Below are 16,363 nucleotides of genomic sequence, written 5' to 3'. Positions count from 1 at the left end.
CGATGGTGGCATGTCGGTGTACAAGGATCTTTTTGCAAAGAAGAAAAAAGAGCGACAACAGCTGCCTATCACTATGTTCTTCTCCCGAACAAACACACCTGCACCGCGGGTTTCAGAAGAAGAGAACACTGCAGAGCGCAGTCAGGATGCAGCGGCCCAGTCTGAAGAACAGTGAAACGGCCTACACGCGAGTCACTGTATTTGTATACATGTAATAGTTGCTAATTGTAAAAAAAAAAAAAAAAGTTTTCTATTTCGCGGATTTCACTTATCGCGGGTCATTTTCGGAACGTAACCCCCGCGATAAACGAGGGATTACTGTACTGCAACCAAAAATGTTCTCATAAATCCAAGGGACTTGACGAAATGAGCTTTGACACAGGACTCCATTATACCAGCAGGTGTGACACCAGTGTGAGACGGTTGAGAAACATCTACTGGCTTTGGTTCTTCACAATCCTTGAGTGTACTTATTTAGTTGCTGCTTCTTTGTGTGGATAATTTCTGGTCCATCCTTTGTTTGCTGCAGGGCAGAGAAGGAGTGGGGAGACGGCATCCGTGGCCTGTCGCTCAATGCGGCACGCTACGCCCTCATTCGCCTCGAGGAGGCTCCACCGCACACAAAGAACTGGAGGTACAATTTGTTGAGTGTTTGTGTGTGTGTCTGTTTCTGTTTCTTTTGTGCGTTTTACATTGCGAGTCCTGAACACGGTGTTAACTAGCAGATTTTTGGGCTGTGAATTCACCTGCTTCAACGTCACAGCTTAGTATTGCGGTTTAGGTTAGGGTCACGGTCTTCACAATAAACAGATTTCTACATATGAATCCAGAATAGTAAGAGAAGTTTTTCTGGTTCCCGTTTGGTCGATACTCCTGGAGCTACAATCAGGTTTGAGCAGGGTTAAGTAAAATGCAAGTTGAGAGTTTGCCGTGTATCGTCTGAAAATGATTTTGTACTTCCGTTCGTACACGCCATTGCTCAACTCAAACTGCATGATTGCGTCCCAGATTGCTAATCAGACTGCAAATAATAACCCTCGACCTGAATATCAGCGGGCTGTAAAAATATTGTTCGTTACCCCTCCCCTGAGGCGTAATCTTGATAAGAACAATAGCAAATTGGTCGTGAGATATTTGTCAGTGTAAAGTTTGAGGTTAGGCATCAAACGATGGTTAAAATGAGGGTAAGGGTCTAGAAGTCATGCGTCATGTCAACAAGGGTTCCCACAAAGATAGGAGTACAGGGAAGTGGCTGTGTGTGGTCAGAGTTGACTCAGTGCCACCGGTCTGTGTTACGCCCAACCAAAGAGACAGAAATAGACAGAGGGAGAATTTGAGTAATCTCTCAGTCCTAATCTGACAGCGCGTACAGTACAGAAGGACCACACTGGCTGCCCATGCTTATCCAAAACACCAGTTTCTTCCCCTTTCCTTGTCTCGCTCAGTGTGGCCTGATGTGATGTTTGCGATGATACTGATACAGTTCTATTGAAGGTGACTGCTCAGTTGCCCTGCATAGTCGGCAACAATTCGCTTTTCACAGGGTTCTAACTCTGCCTTCTCGCCCAATCGCCCTCTCGATGTCTGCAGGCCTCAGTTGCTGGTGCTCCTGAATGTTGACTCAGATCAAGGAGTCAAACACCCCCGTCTGCTGTCCCTCACGACTCAGCTGAAGGCAGGGAAAGGCCTCACCATAGTGGGGAATGTTTTAGAGGGGACCTATCTCACCAAAGACACAGAGGCCAGGAAGGCTGAGCAGGTATGATGGGGATTTGTACTGCAGCATGCAGCAAATTCATCATTCATCTGCACTACGCAGTTTCTGATAAAACAACAACTGTGTTATTTTACTACTTCATGTATTGTCTGCTCATTTATTGCAAAGAATTACAGTTCAAATCCACAAAATGGTATATGGTGCCTTTTCCTTTGTGTTTACAATATTTGGTGCCGTAAAGCAAATTCGTTGTGTCAGTCAGGATTTTAACAGTTAGGAAGCATTAGACATGCGGACTGTGAGTGAACTCTACCATCTACTGGCCAAATGGTGTAGGTATTCTTTTCATGCATTGTTTTGTGCAACTGACAAGACCATGACTTCAAAAGTATTTGAATCCGTGGCCTACCTTTCCTCCAAAACCATCTGTTACAGAAGCTGAAATCTGAGATTACATTAACTGCTTCATCCATGGGCATTGCCAGCATGACTACTCCTGAGTGGATATGAGGGGCATTGCTGAATGGTTATTGTTTTTATGTTTTCTATCTTTTCGGTCCAGAACATAAAGTCGGCCATGTCGGAGGAGCGAACAAAGGGTTTCTGCCACGTCGTGGTGTCTTCAAACCTCCGAGACGGCGTTTCCCACCTCATCCAGTCCGCGGGGCTGGGAGGCATGAAGCACAACACAATCCTCATGGCCTGGCCCGGCACCTGGAGGCAGGCCAACGACCCACAGTCATGGAAGAATTTCATAGGTACTGAGCATGAGACCCCTCAAATATGAATCGAGTACATTTGAAGGTAGAGAGGCGCATTCATCGGAAGAGCATTGAAAATTCTATCCAAATTGATTTAGAAAATGCACTGGAAGTATTGATACATTTACTGCACATTTGCATAGCTACATATTTTTGTTGAAATTGCAATAACTTATGTGTGACTGCTTTAGTTGGTAGCATGGCTGGTTGTTGTGTAGCATTGTACAGGGCACAGTGTCACTCCAATCAGTCTGCAGGGTTTTAATTTCACCATAGATGGAGATGATCAGTACCAGGTCGTACCCACAACACTTTCCTTCTGTCCATCCAGAGACGGTGCGGGAGTCCACAGCAGCTCATCATGCCTTGCTCGTGGCTAAGAACGTGGACAGCTTCCCCACCAACCTGGAGCGCTTGGGGGAGGGCACCATCGACGTGTGGTGGGTGGTTCACGATGGAGGCATGCTGATGCTGCTGCCCTTCCTTCTGCGGCAGCACAAGGTCAGTTTATATCTTTGAGATACCTTCAACACCCACAAGTCATTGTTTTGTTTCTGTAGTTCCTGTCTTCATGCTCTCGTCCAGAACCCTTCTTTTACACAGTTTTTGAGAATATCTTCCCTCGCCTCCCTCCCCCCTGCTCTCTCGTTAATCCTTCCATCTTTCCCCCTTTGACTCCCGTTCCACTTTCTTCCATAACAACGCTGTGTTTTGGTCATCCAGGTGTGGAGGAAGTGTAAGATGCGCATCTTCACCGTAGCTCAGATGGACGACAACAGCATCCAAATGAAGAAGGATCTCCAGATGTTCCTCTACCACCTGCGACTGAATGCAGAGGTGGAAGTGGTGGAGATGGTGAGACTTTGACTGATGGAATAGCAAACTGCACTTCGTCTTGAACTGGATTCAAGGCCATGGTCTTCTCGCGCTGTGGCTTTATATGTTTCAATATTTGCAACACAAATCACACATTTAGATTCTGAGGTAAAACAAGAAAAACAGTTTCTCTACCAGCTAAAGTTGGTCGATGCACTACTCCTTGATCACAATATATTTCCTACTCTTAACAGGGACATATTTTACTCTTAAAGGGCAGGAGGTTTCCTCCACCAATGCTTTATATCTCTCTTTTTGAATAAGTGTATGTGTGTGTGTGTGTAATCAACTTTGTTTTTGTCCTCTCTTGTGTAGCACGATAACGACATCTCGGCCTTCACCTACGAGAAGACGCTTGTGATGGAGCAAAGGTCTCAGATGCTCAAACAGATGCAACTCTCCAGGACCGAGAGGGAAAGAGAGGTGAGGAACATCTACTGAAACACAACACTGCAATCAGGGCCACTTTGTCGCTGCAGCCGCATTTCAAATCAACACGAGCGCATTCAAATAATTACTAATGAAATGAAATCATAAACACACTTCAACAGGAAGGCCTTTATTGTTACTCAATGTTGTTTGAAAGTGTAATCATTAAATATGAGTTGCTTCAATATGACGCTGGTCAGATTCAACATCATCATGTCCATGAATTAATACATAGTAGGATCCGAACAGTGTTGTAGTAAATCTAGCCTGCCCTTGCGTTATATGACAATTGCCCCCCTCCTTGTTCGTCGGCCATCGCCTCTCTGGGCCGCAACGCTCAGATTCAGAGTATCACTGACGAGTCGCGTAACTCCATCCGGAGGAAGAACCAGGGCGCTCCGAGCACGACCCGCAGCCGGTCCACCTCCGCGGCGGAGGACACTCAAGAGGACGAGGTAGCGGATGTTGTCAACCTGCTTGTCCCTCGCTGTTAGACGCACAAACCCGTCTTCACAAAGCTTGATCTTTGGCTGCAGGCATAGCACCGTCATGGTTTCCAGTCTGCCCTCAATTTTAACCCTGATATTCTGGGTTATAATGCATATACAGTATAATCAATCCAAGGAATCCAAGGGGGAAGGAAAGATGTAGAAGGAGAGTACTAGTACTGCTTTGGGCAATAGGTTATACATTTACATCCTATATAGTTATTAAACTATATAAAGACAGGCCTTTTGGAATTAGAAGTATAACCCAGTAAGCAAAAATGATTTCTTTTCTGTAAGGCATTGCTCTCTGGATAATCTTTTGTGCTCTTTGACCTGTCTGTGGTCTTATCCATCAAATGGGCTCATGTGCATGCCACACACGGCCACTGGGTACTTAGGTGATGAGTTGCTGTGTTACATCACAGCTTAAGCTGAATAGTCGGCTTCCGTAGAAAGCAGCTGGAGGACCGTCCCAGTAAGCCCCGAAGTACAAATCCTTTTTATTATATACGGCCTGCAGATGCCATAGGCTCAGTCCTAGAGAACGAGAAGCTGGGTCACACCTACAGATGACGTCCACCTTGCACGTCCGACAGTTGAAGTCCAGACTCACTACACTAGCACCTCCAACTGCGGTCACCGAGAGCTGCTTTGTGAACACCAGCCCATTGCACCCTGAAACGGTCCAGCCTGAACTCCCCCATCACTCCATAATCCCCCCCCCCTCCCTGTGTAACGAGTGGACAGTATTGTCTCAGAAACCTCAACATAGGGATGTGTTAATTATTATTGAGCATTACAAAGTCACAGGCTGTCAACCCGGAGCGATAACATTCAAAGTTCTGATTTGACAATACTGTACTCTCTTTTGGTTGATTTTATTTAGTCTTCTTCCACCGCCCCCCTTCTCCTAACCGCTGCCCCACCCAGGACACTGACATAGCAGGTTGATGTTTCCAGTTGCTGCCGAACAGGCATCCTCCATGAAAAGAAATGTGCATGTTGTACACCACGCCACCTCTCACCTGCATGTCTTTTAAGCACAACTGAGACCTAAATCTATTTTCTAAATCTAAATAACCTAGTCAGCCAGCCATGTTTTACCAAGACACATTTATTGAACATGAATTGGTACCAGCATGGACAGTAGCCATAATCCATATCTTTATGGTGGGAGATATTAACCCCATCATGTATTCTCATTGTCTGTCCTTATGTAAGTGTTCACATTCAATTCAATTCATTCTGTACACATGCAACATCCTCTGTCCCGAAACCCTCACATCAGCACCGGAAAAGCGGAAGAAACCTTAGCGAGAATGTCAGAGGAGGGATCCCTCTCCTGGGATGGACAGACTACAATGGATGTCTTGTGTACAGAATGAACAATGACATTGACACTTTATTCTAATAAAAATAATGTGGTGAATCCCACTCTGCTGTGCTGTATTATTTCTTCGCAATAGGCTGTGTTAGGGTACTTACTTTGAGCATGTGTATTAATCTTTGGAAGCCCTGTAAGTGATTGGAAAAGGGTGGTTGTACATCATACCTCACCCTCCTAGTCTAGTTCATTTTCATTTCACAGGAAATTTCTTCTTTCATCTTGTTTTTTTTTCTATTCTGTTCACCTTTTTTCCTATCTATGTCCCTCCGTCAGTTATTTTGTCTTTCTGCGTTAATTCAAGCTCCCTTTTCTCTGACCCCTTGGAGTTTAGCTACCGCCTGCTTCCTTGTGTTTGATCTTGTCCCTCCTCTGGAGAGATACTGGGTCTCCTCATTCTTCCCTCTCCCTCCGCTCCAGGCCCAGCTCATCCACGACAGAAACACGGCGTCTCACGCCGCTATAAATGACAAGGCCGAAGTCGGGCCCGACCGCGTTCACATGACCTGGACCAAGGACAAGCTGTTCCTGGAGCGCAACCGCAACCGCGAGTGCAACGCCAACGTGGCCGTGCGCGACCTGTTCAACATGAAGCCGTGAGTATTTGTTCTTTTTGAGCACGGCAGAAACCTTCATCTGGTGTGCACTTTCACTTCAATTTCAGTCTTGGAGCATGGCCAGACCACGCAAATCACACACCATGCTGCTATTTGGACTAACACCCCCTCATCCCATACTGTCCTCACCAGAGAAGTATATAGACGGACGACGTGTCTGCCTCTTCCTTCGTTTGCAAAAGGATGAAACCATAAATACTTCCCATTACGGGGATGGTCATTTGGAGCCTTTAGTAGCGACCAGGGGAGCGGAGCCGGCGGCTTTGAGGTCCCGTCTGTACACCTGCAATAGGTCATGCGCACGACTGCAGTGAGTTAACATTAGCCACCTAGCTGCTGGACTCATCTGAGAGAAGTGATATGAGGCTGTTTGGCTGAATTAGCTCTTAAAAACATTTATGATGAAGTTTATTTTATGAGACAATCTGTGATTAGGGAAAGGTTATCTGCGACGTGATATGAACATACAAAGGATAGATGGCGCCTGCCAACCTTAGTGCCGTAGAAATGTTAGCAGTGTCAGACCAAAGTCCGTATATTGATAGCTTCGTAAAGAGAAGATCCTATAAAGATCTTAATGTTTGAAATATAAATCTCTTGTATAATTCCTGAGCCTCCAACTAACTTTTACAGCACAAAGTAATCCTGTGGATTCCTCGGCTAATAAAGGATTCTCTCATCTTATCTTATTTTATTCAAAATAAACTTCTCAGTGAAAAGGGGTTTATAAGCTAAAATACAGCAAGCCAACGGGGGGAGGGAGGGCGAGATGTTTGGGCTTCACTTCATGTTTTCCCACTTCCGACACAGTCTGGTCCATACTCAGTGTGTGGACTTCCTCAGGTGGGCTTCAGTCCACCTGCAGCGTCCTATAGAGTCACTGTAAAGAACATCGTCTCACACACGTCACACAAAAAGAGAAGAAACGGTGGCTACTCTTTCAACCTCAACATAGACGTCAAACAGTTCCATGTGTCGTCCTGGGGGGCTTTCAGTGGTCTCCTTCAGGTGACAGTACGAGCCGTTTGGGACAGTAGGAAGCATGTGTTGTGGTGGAGAGAGCTGACGTAGGAAGCATCTAAGCCTGTTTCTGTTGTTCTGTCCCATTTTCTCCTTCTAGAGAGTGGGAGAGTCTGTAAGTCGCCTTCTTTTTGCTCTAGGCCATCTGTGTGTGTGTGTGTGTGTGTGTGTGTGTGTGTGTGTGTGTGTGTGTGTGTGTGTGTGTGTGTGTGTGTGTGTGTGTGTGTGTGTCGCTCTGGTGACTGTGGCTTTTTGTTCAGTGTGCTCGGACCTGTGTGTGTGTCTGCGCCCTTGTTTGTGTCTTCTGAGTAACAGAATGTTGGCGGAATGCCTCCGTCAATTTAATTTGTTTGTCCTATTGAAGACGTGGTTTGTATGCATGAGCAACTTTGTGCTTTCCATTTTCTTTTTTCAAAGGGATGAGCAAATACGACACAAATATTAGTCTCGGCAAGAAAATCTAAAATTTTGTTCATCAGTAGAATGGAAAGCAGAAATTTGTGAAATTGTCTTGTTCATGTTAAATGACTTGTGGCTGTCAACTTCATGTTCTTTTATTGCTTTCAATCTTAAATTGTTGAGGTGACGATAAAGAGGCAACATTGAGCAAGTGTTGTACAATTAATGAACTATTGATAAACAAAACCAGTTGGATTGAAAGACTACAGTATGGAGAATACAAAGCTAGATTATGACACACAAATCAATAATAAACACCAGTATGGACATGACAATTAGGTGTGATACTGCATGTCCCTTCTGTGTGTAGATGCTGCCTCTTTATTGTGAGTACAACCCGTTTCAGCGCCTAACCTTGCCTGGCTAAAATACAGAATGCTTTGCCTAAAACTGATTTATGTATTAACATATATGGTAATGTACTGTACTGGCAGTTTCTTTTGAAGTACGCAGTATATTAGTGATGCTTAAATTCAAATCCTGGATAAAGCAGCACTTTGCTTTTTCCAGCTGTCCTGTAAATAAAGTTTCTAGTGCCTTTTCAGGGAATAACTCCTTGGGAATACATACCTGAACCTTCTGTGTGGTTTGCAGCAATGTGACATTAAAAGGAAAGTTAGGCTTTGCTCTCTGCTTCCTGAATCATCTTTTTTTTTAAAGACAATGAAAGTGAGAGACATCTGGTTAGAGAGCTGAGACAGCGAGCGGTAGCATAGAGGTAGCAGATAAGTACATTATAAAGCACAAATACAGAACCATAGACTTAAATACTTTGGACCGTTCTGGTGGTACGGGTTGTGTAGACTCTGAAGAAGGCCTATTGTAGTCCAGTTTGACATTTTCCTGAAGTTGGGAAAGCTACCCACTGCTATCATCTCTGCTGCTCATCACTGACGTCCCTCAGGCTGTAGCGTTCTCTGTCCCTCACTGTGACCTTCTGGCCGAACCAGGAACCAGTCAAACGTCCGCCGGATGCACACGGCTGTCAAGCTGAACGAGATTGTGGTCAACAAGTCGCAGGGAGCTCAACTGGTTCTGCTGAACATGCCCGGACCCCCCAGAAACAGAGGAGGGGACGAGAACTGTATCCTTTTAAGCAGCCGAGACCCCTGCCTTTTAAAACAGAACAGTTATAAGAAGTTAAGCCCGACTCTAAATGAATGGTCACTTACTGTTTGCTAACACGTTTGCTATATTGACCTTTAAAGATGATAATATATTGTTGTTACTGCTTTGTTTAGTTTCTTGACCACCATCTTCTCAGACATGGAGTTCCTGGAGGTTCTCCTCGAGGGTCTGAACCGGGTCCTTCTGGTACGAGGCGGCGGCCGTGAAGTCATCACCATCTACTCTTAAGCACAACAAACGAAAGCCCAACTCTCATGCCCAACCCTGCACACGTGGGGAGTTGCCATGGTGACCGGTCACCGGACATTTTTCCAGGGAGAAAGCCTAATTTAGGTTGTTATGAAGGGACGTGTGGGTTTTTTTTTGTAAGGTGGGACCATTCGTGATTGACAGGTGACTTGAAGGATCCCCGGATGAAGGACTTACTGAGAGTGCGAGCACAGTGTGTCCACGGTGGGCCACAGAACCCCACCCACCCACCACATGTGGAAGATAAGCATAGACACTTTAACATTGTTCGTTTATTGCTGGAAAAAAAAAACTATTCTGTTACATTTTTGTGTTTTTTCCCTCTTGTGTCGACGTCGCCGCGCTCCCCTAAAGAAAGCAAGGGAGTGAATGTGTGTGCCGCTGTGATGTGACCCTTTTGTGTTGCACTTTGGAAAGCTGAAGAGATGTTCAGGACAAACGTCCTTAGAGAAAGCGTGCCGAGAGAAGACGAGTGAGGTGTCAGATCGGCTTTATTGAATACTGGATCAGATGCACTTTGGTGTCGTTCATCACGGCATGTGCTCAGTGCTTTCATTTAAAATTACTTTTCATCTGTTGCAGGACAGGGCAGTCACGTCTTTAGTTTGAGGTCGTCCCTTTAATAGGCCCGGTATCCTGTGCTGGTCATCCTCGCCAGTGATTTAGTGAAGGACCCGCTGGGAGGACGTGCGCCACATGTTGTATCACCATGTGCTCCAGATGTGGGGCTAAAGAACACTCATTGAATAGGGAAAAGAGCCATGGTATATACTCTAGGACCCTTTGTCAGCTTTATATAATGACATATTAAACGCACATGTATACATACTCATTGTGACTGAAGTAGGTGGGACATTTTTTGACATCCCAGGGCTGTTTCACAGCATGCAGTAGCTTTATGACGAAGCAGATTGGCTCACGTCAAACCTGCCCGCAGAATTGTCATCATTTAGCAAAGTTTAAAATGTAAAGGGACAAACTGACTCGTGCAACTTTGCCCATATCGCCATATAGCAACAGCACTGTTGATTTTGCACTCAGCGCTTTATTCATTGCGTACTCTCGACCCGGTTCCATCGCCTGCAGTGACGCATCCTACCGGTCCACTTGACACTGTGCTCACATGAGACGGGGAAGTTGTTATAACTCATGAGCCCAGACTTTGAGTAGATTCATTGTAATGAGCATGTGTAGGAGAAAAGTGCCAAAATGACTCTGTGGAAAACTGTGGAGGTATCACTAATCTGTCTCAACGACAGCTGGAAAAAAAATGTTTAGCACAATTTTCACTTTTAGGAAATGATTAATTGAGCAAATGCAACTTAGGAGATTTGAACTCGAACTATTTTTCTCGTGTCCCTCCACAGTTGTTGTTTTTTTCAGATTAGCCGTGCAGTATTTTTTAAAGCAGAAAGCGGAGAACTTCTGACCGTCCCTTCTGAAACATCGCTGTTTTTGTTGTGTTTAGTTTGCTTGTAACTAACTAGTTGCCCTGTAGTTTCTGTTACGTCATTGTTGATCATCTGTTACTTTAAGTGTTCTTTTTCGTTCCTGTGGAAGGAGGCAGAGAGATGCGGTGTGGGTGTGTGTGTGTGTGTGTGTGTGTGTGTGTGTGTGTGTGTACGTACACAGCAGCGAATGCCCAGTTTCTATGTGTTTTTGTTACCTGAAAGAAAGTAACACACAGGACTGAAGGTTCTCAGGTAAACCTGTTCAGAAAGTATCAATGATATCATATTTAATATATAACATAAGAGAACTATCCCTTCAATCTGGAGTTGGAACCATTTTCGCTTCCTTTGTTCAGTTTTATTTTTTAGTGGCCAAAGATTTTAAACATAGTGCTGTGTAAATAAAAGATAGTTTGAAACATTGGAATAAATCATTAAAGATGTTTTTGTTTGCTGGTGACTGAGTTCGATTGAAGCAGCTGTATGTGAAGGAAACAGATCACGCAAAATATATCCAGAGGTTTTTGGGAGGTGAAGAGGATGTTCAGCAGTGTACCACAGCTGTAATTTTGTAGGTTACCGGGGTGAACACATGGAGATAAAAATCACACTGCTCCAATTGACGTCACATGTGGATTCACTAAAGGAGAGAAAAAAGCTGTGTGTGTGTGTTCGTTCCAGTGCGGCCCCGCTGTGTTTGTGCTGTTGTCCGCAGTCGTCCTCGCGTTCTGGAACAAGAAGTCACTTGTGGGTCCACATATAGAGGAAGCTAGCCCTGTAAATTGTATTTGTGCCTCTGAGTAATTATTAAAAGTGCTGATAATAACGCAGAACCTGTCCCAAGTCTTCATTCTCGTCACATGCACACACACACGTACACACACACAATTTGATATTCATGTCACAATGGGTACTTCCAGGACTGCTGGCCTTAGTGCGGCACCATATGAAATAAAGGGTGGCCTGAGTGATAAATATACATTTCTATGTAGTTTATTCATCATGGAAGGAGCAAGAAAAATTACTTTTTCCTCATAATATCACAAGTACCAAAGTTCAATGATACAACTCATCGTGTAAAGTCACATCATGATAGTGGGATTGTAGAAAAGTTCCAAAAAAGGGTTTCAAATACAACTTACCTTGTGTATTTGTCTTTGTCCTCTTTCGATAAGACACACAAGCAGTCAGGCTAATTGATGGGGTCAGAACTGTCAATAATTGCAAACACACACAAAGATTCACAAATATATCCCAAAGCATGAATGTATTTGTGTATCGATCTTTCTACTTGTTTGTGGATCGCACTGCATTTGTGAAGATATTTTAACGCAGTTGACACAACTCTGTTTACTTCCAGTGTGCGTTGACCCCTGACCCCTAAAACCGCTGGGTGCTGCGGTCAGTTAGACCAAAGAGGGCGAGACTGTGTGATGACGTAGAGAGCTTTTTGCACGGGAAGTAAAACAAACTAAAGAACTGTGTAGTGGAATTCCTCCATGTGTCAATCAGAAGAGGGATGAGCGGCAAACAGACCTTTCAACACCGATTGTGCCCAGAACATGTTGGTAGTTGCGAGGCAACTTTCATATCAGCATCTACCCTGCAAAGGACCATCTCTGTGTCCCTAAAAGACAGTGGTTTGGAAAACGTCCTGGATAAATGTGGGGAGATTGTTGGCACTTCAAACAGGCTGTCAATTGATGGAGAGTTGAGAGCAAAGTGCACGAGGACAGAAGGAAGAGTTCATAGATCAACATGTTCCACACGTTGGAATTCTACGTTAGAGATGATCTATGTTAGGACGTTTCCATGACATTATATATATATATATATATATATATATACGCACACAGTATGCTCACTATTCATGAGCTTCCCAGGCATGGGAAGTTGTGACTAAGCGTGTAATATGAAGTTTGCATTCTTTTTACTCATGCCTTTCTTGCATGCAATTTAACGTAAAAATAATTGAAAAAATATTTCAAGGGAATATACTGCTTTACTGTAGTTCATGGAACTGTTCATTGTTAGGGTTTAACAGTATTGGTATTGAACACTAATAATCATATTCAAAGAACTCCAGAAACTATAATAGGGAATATGTCAACAGGAATTCAAGATATTCACAAGTCCAAAACCAGAAGTGATGGACTTAATGGCCATCATGTCCTGGTGGTGTGAAATGGGTAAATTGAGATTACAACCTCAATAATGTGGTTTCTCTCCAGCAGCTCCCACCCAACCCAGAACTGCACGATGTCACGGTGCACCTACGCTGCTGGAAGAGAAAATGTTAGGCATGCGACACCTCAATGCCTTTAATTAAAACTTGAAATTTGAGCCACTAAATTCTGCCAAAATATATACACCATGCATGGAATTAATAACTAAGACACATCGGTTCTCACCTCTTACTGTACTTAAAAACACTCCATCGGTTACCAAAATGTTCTGCGATGGCCGGGAATCAAAAAGGTCAACTGCTTGGAAGGCAGCTATGCTCACCACTATACCACCATCGCACACGGAATGGGGGGATTCCTCTGTAAATCATGGACTAAGGAAAAGGGGAGTCAAAGAGGAGGATGCCCCTGCGTCCTCAGTAAAGACATCAAAGACTGAGTAAACTACACCTGGTTGGTCATCGCAAAAAGGGTTTGCGATGGCCGGGAATCGAACCCGGGTCAACTGCTTGGAAGGCAGCTATGCTCACCATGGAAAATGCTCGGGTTCTTCTGTAAATGATTGACTGAGGAAGAGGAGAGGAGTAGAGGGGACGAGGAGGTGTTATAGTCAGGAGGAGGAGACAGAGGAGGCCCCTGCATTCTCGGTAAAGACATCAAAGACTGTCTGAACTCTAGCGGGTTGTATTTACCGGGGACCTCTCCCGCGTGAAGAGTTTTTAACAGAGCTCGAATCCTGAATCCTTGAACGTCCAGTGCTAAACCACTATGGATGTAATATGTTTTTGGCCACTAGTTGCGCTGTGGTGATGACACAGCATTTACCCGTTGTTTGAATGAATGCTGAATGAATGAAAGAGTTTCTCTGGACTTTCTCCATCAATCCGGGAGAGCACCGAAGAGATTGACGATAGTAGAAAACAAATGACTTAGACTATTCTAAGTATGAAGGAAGAAAAAGTAGGAATTGATTGAAACATGGAGATAACGTGTAAATCCCCACTCCACTCACTGCCCCAACAAATGAAACGTCCCCTTGTTATTTGTGGTTTTGGGCTGTAAAAAAGGGAAAGATGAAGATGAGGAGCTGGAGAGGCCGATGTTGAGCATCTACCCTTCAAAGCAACAGATGCAGAGCTGTGAGCAAACACGTGCTCTCATATTTTTGGGGGGTTTTACCACCTAAAAATCCTAAATCACTTACAGCCAAATATATCTCATTCTGTCTTTTCTTCTCAAAACATCTGTCATAGTCACTGGGCGTGTGTTCGTTTTAAACCATGGGTTGATTATTTATTATGAAGCTTCTCTCCCTGCAGGCTCTGTGAAGATGACTTTTTCCCAGTAGCTCCTATGTTCTCCATCAACAGAGCCCACCGGCACACCTAAGAAGCAGATCAGTAAACCATCGCCTTTTAATCCCGCAGAAAAAGGTTTGCGATGGCCGGGAATCGAACCCGGGTCAACTGCTTGGAAGGCAGCTATGCTTACCACTATACCACCATCGCATGGAAAATGCTGGAGTTCTTCTGTAAATCATTGACTGAGGAAGAGGAGCGGAGTAGAGAGGATGAGGAGGTGCTATAGTCAGGAGGAGGAGACAGAGGAGGCCCCTGCGTCTACGGTAAAGACATCACAGACGTCTGAACTCTAGCGGGTTGTATTTACCGGGGACCTCTCCCGCGTGAAGAGTTTTTAACAGAGCTCGAATCCTGTAAGAAATCCTGCCTTCTTGATCAACTTCTTGTCGTGGTGCGACGTCACCATTAAGGATCGATTGTTTCTGCTTGATGCCCTGCTGCGCGTTCAGTGAGAAGTGAGCCGTCAGAAGAAAATAAAACCATCACCATGTGTGGGTAAGATCCAGCAACCAACCATATGGCTTGATCGACTGGTTTTGAGGTCAAATATTTAGATTTATGGAAATTTTGTGAGCCTTTTTCCCCCTCGCCCCACTGAGATCCTGCTGTCCAGTGTCCAGCTGTGGACGGATATATCATATCAGCGGGGTCACAAGCCCAAAAAAGACGGGTCGATCCTATAAACAGCGCGTGGAGGTGAATCGATGTGTATTCTGGTCATTGTGTGCAGACTGGTGGAGCCACGTAGTCAGAAAAGCATCTGTCCACCAGAGGGCAGCCTTGTCTTCCTTTGAATGTGGCTTCTTGCTGCAGATAGAGGGCAGACACTGATGTAAATTTAATTTAATTTATGAGTTGAATCCATCATGAGGACATCTTTAAGTCAGACAACGTGAGAGAGACATCTCTATATGTTTGCCAACACACACACACAATGTGCAAGGCTTGCTACACAGCCCCCTCAGAAAGGGTTGAAAACACTTTATACTGGAGGTTCAGAAAGTGCAAATGCACTTGTTGTAAGTGGCTTTGGATAAAAATGTCTCCTAAATGACATGTAATGTAATGTAATGAAACAAACGCTTTTGAGGCTTAAATTAATTCACACTTCCTGCTCTTTTGCTTGCTCGTTTATCCCTGGTAGACAAGTCAGTTCAACACAACTTCCCTTTGAATATTATTTTATTATATTGTCATGGCATTGTATTGTAAATCTCTCTCCCACCAAGAGGTCCGGCAGAGGGTGTAAGGCCAGAGGGTGCTCTGTGATCTGCATCATGCTTATGGATGCTTGACAGCAGTAGCAGCACTACTTGCTGAGGACATAAACAACCGTTAAGTGATGTGTGCACTTGGCTGTAATGTCGTATGCCTGTGCAGGTATAGATCGGAGCTTTGCGCTACTTTGAGTAAAAAACTGTCCAATCAGCTGTAGATTAGCAAAACTCCTGCTGGCTAAAAGCCTCCTATGTAACTCAAAAGGCCACAACTTTTTACGGGTTTCATTTTGGTTTAATATTTTTTTTATCTTCATGGGAAGAACGTATCTATAATTAAGGTTGAAGAAAGTTACAACAGTGAAAACGATGACAGTGCTGCAGTGTTAATCTGGGAAGGAACCGGAGGGTCGGCGCCAGGCGTCCTTAACGAGGCCGTGGCTCCATCAGTGGTAACCGAGCGACGGCCATTAGCCAGCAAGCAGGCGCACAATAAGGTGCGCTATAATGCCAGCATCTTTCAGAAAGAACTTCACCTAACTAACCATCTGTTGGTCAGGTTAGTCAAGCTCTCTTACATCTGACATTTCCCCTTCGACGTGTATTAAAAATGCAAAGCAAGTTTTTGTAATATCTGTTAATATGCTGAGTGCTTTTTCACATAACTGTAATAAAGCAGGAGGAGTGAACATCCCTTTCAATAAACATTTGAACATTTTTAACAACATTTGAACCCAAACAAAGTCCCAAACCCTTCTTTGCTTTTAACTTGCTGTTGCACAGAGTGCCTGTTTTTATTGTTCTGATAACATTACTTCAAAATAAAAGCACGCAAAACACTGGTTTTTAATTCGTTATTGAATTTTGCTGTCATCAGTGTGTGAATAATGCTGTGTAGTTTCTCTCTCTCTGTTTTTCACTTGATGCAGCTTTTACTGTGCTAAACAAAGTGATATATATATATATATATATATATATATATATATATATATATATATATATATATATATATATATATAT

The 16,363-nt window shown here is 44.1% G+C and overlaps 1 protein-coding gene and 1 non-coding gene across 12 annotated transcripts in view; one reads left to right on the top strand and one right to left on the bottom strand.

The window, feature by feature from the left end:
• Positions 1 to 11,409, top strand: part of slc12a7b (solute carrier family 12 member 7b) — a 59,335-nt gene extending 47,926 nt beyond the window's left edge. For 4 of the 11 annotated variants that reach the window (XM_040166740.2, XM_040166743.2, XM_040166746.2 and 1 more), the window contains 11 exons: positions 530 to 634; positions 1,591 to 1,759; positions 2,280 to 2,475; positions 2,810 to 2,979; positions 3,202 to 3,333; positions 3,670 to 3,777; positions 4,125 to 4,238; positions 6,076 to 6,251; positions 7,393 to 7,407; positions 8,702 to 8,835; positions 9,016 to 11,409. In XM_040166740.2, the coding sequence (XP_040022674.2) occupies positions 530 to 634; positions 1,591 to 1,759; positions 2,280 to 2,475; positions 2,810 to 2,979; positions 3,202 to 3,333; positions 3,670 to 3,777; positions 4,125 to 4,238; positions 6,076 to 6,251; positions 7,393 to 7,407; positions 8,702 to 8,835; positions 9,016 to 9,107 (1,411 nt within the window). In that variant the 3' untranslated portion in view covers positions 9,108 to 11,409. The remainder of the gene's footprint in view (positions 1 to 529; positions 635 to 1,590; positions 1,760 to 2,279; positions 2,476 to 2,809; positions 2,980 to 3,201; positions 3,334 to 3,669; positions 3,778 to 4,124; positions 4,239 to 6,075; positions 6,252 to 7,392; positions 7,408 to 8,701; positions 8,836 to 9,015) is intronic. The other 7 variants (XM_040166741.2, XM_078097025.1, XM_078097026.1 and 4 more) reach the window with 3 other exon arrangements.
• A 2,792-nt stretch (positions 11,410 to 14,201) lies between these two features.
• Positions 14,202 to 14,273, bottom strand: trnag-ucc (transfer RNA glycine (anticodon UCC)). Its single transcript has one exon. It is a non-coding gene; the product is annotated as a tRNA-Gly (tRNA).
• Between the last annotated feature and the right edge of the window lie 2,090 nt (positions 14,274 to 16,363).

Source organism: Gasterosteus aculeatus, chromosome 21, assembly GCF_964276395.1.
Source record: "Gasterosteus aculeatus chromosome 21, fGasAcu3.hap1.1, whole genome shotgun sequence".
Classification (NCBI taxonomy): domain Eukaryota; kingdom Metazoa; phylum Chordata; class Actinopteri; order Perciformes; family Gasterosteidae; genus Gasterosteus; species Gasterosteus aculeatus.
This window is presented reverse-complemented; position numbering and strand designations above follow the sequence as displayed.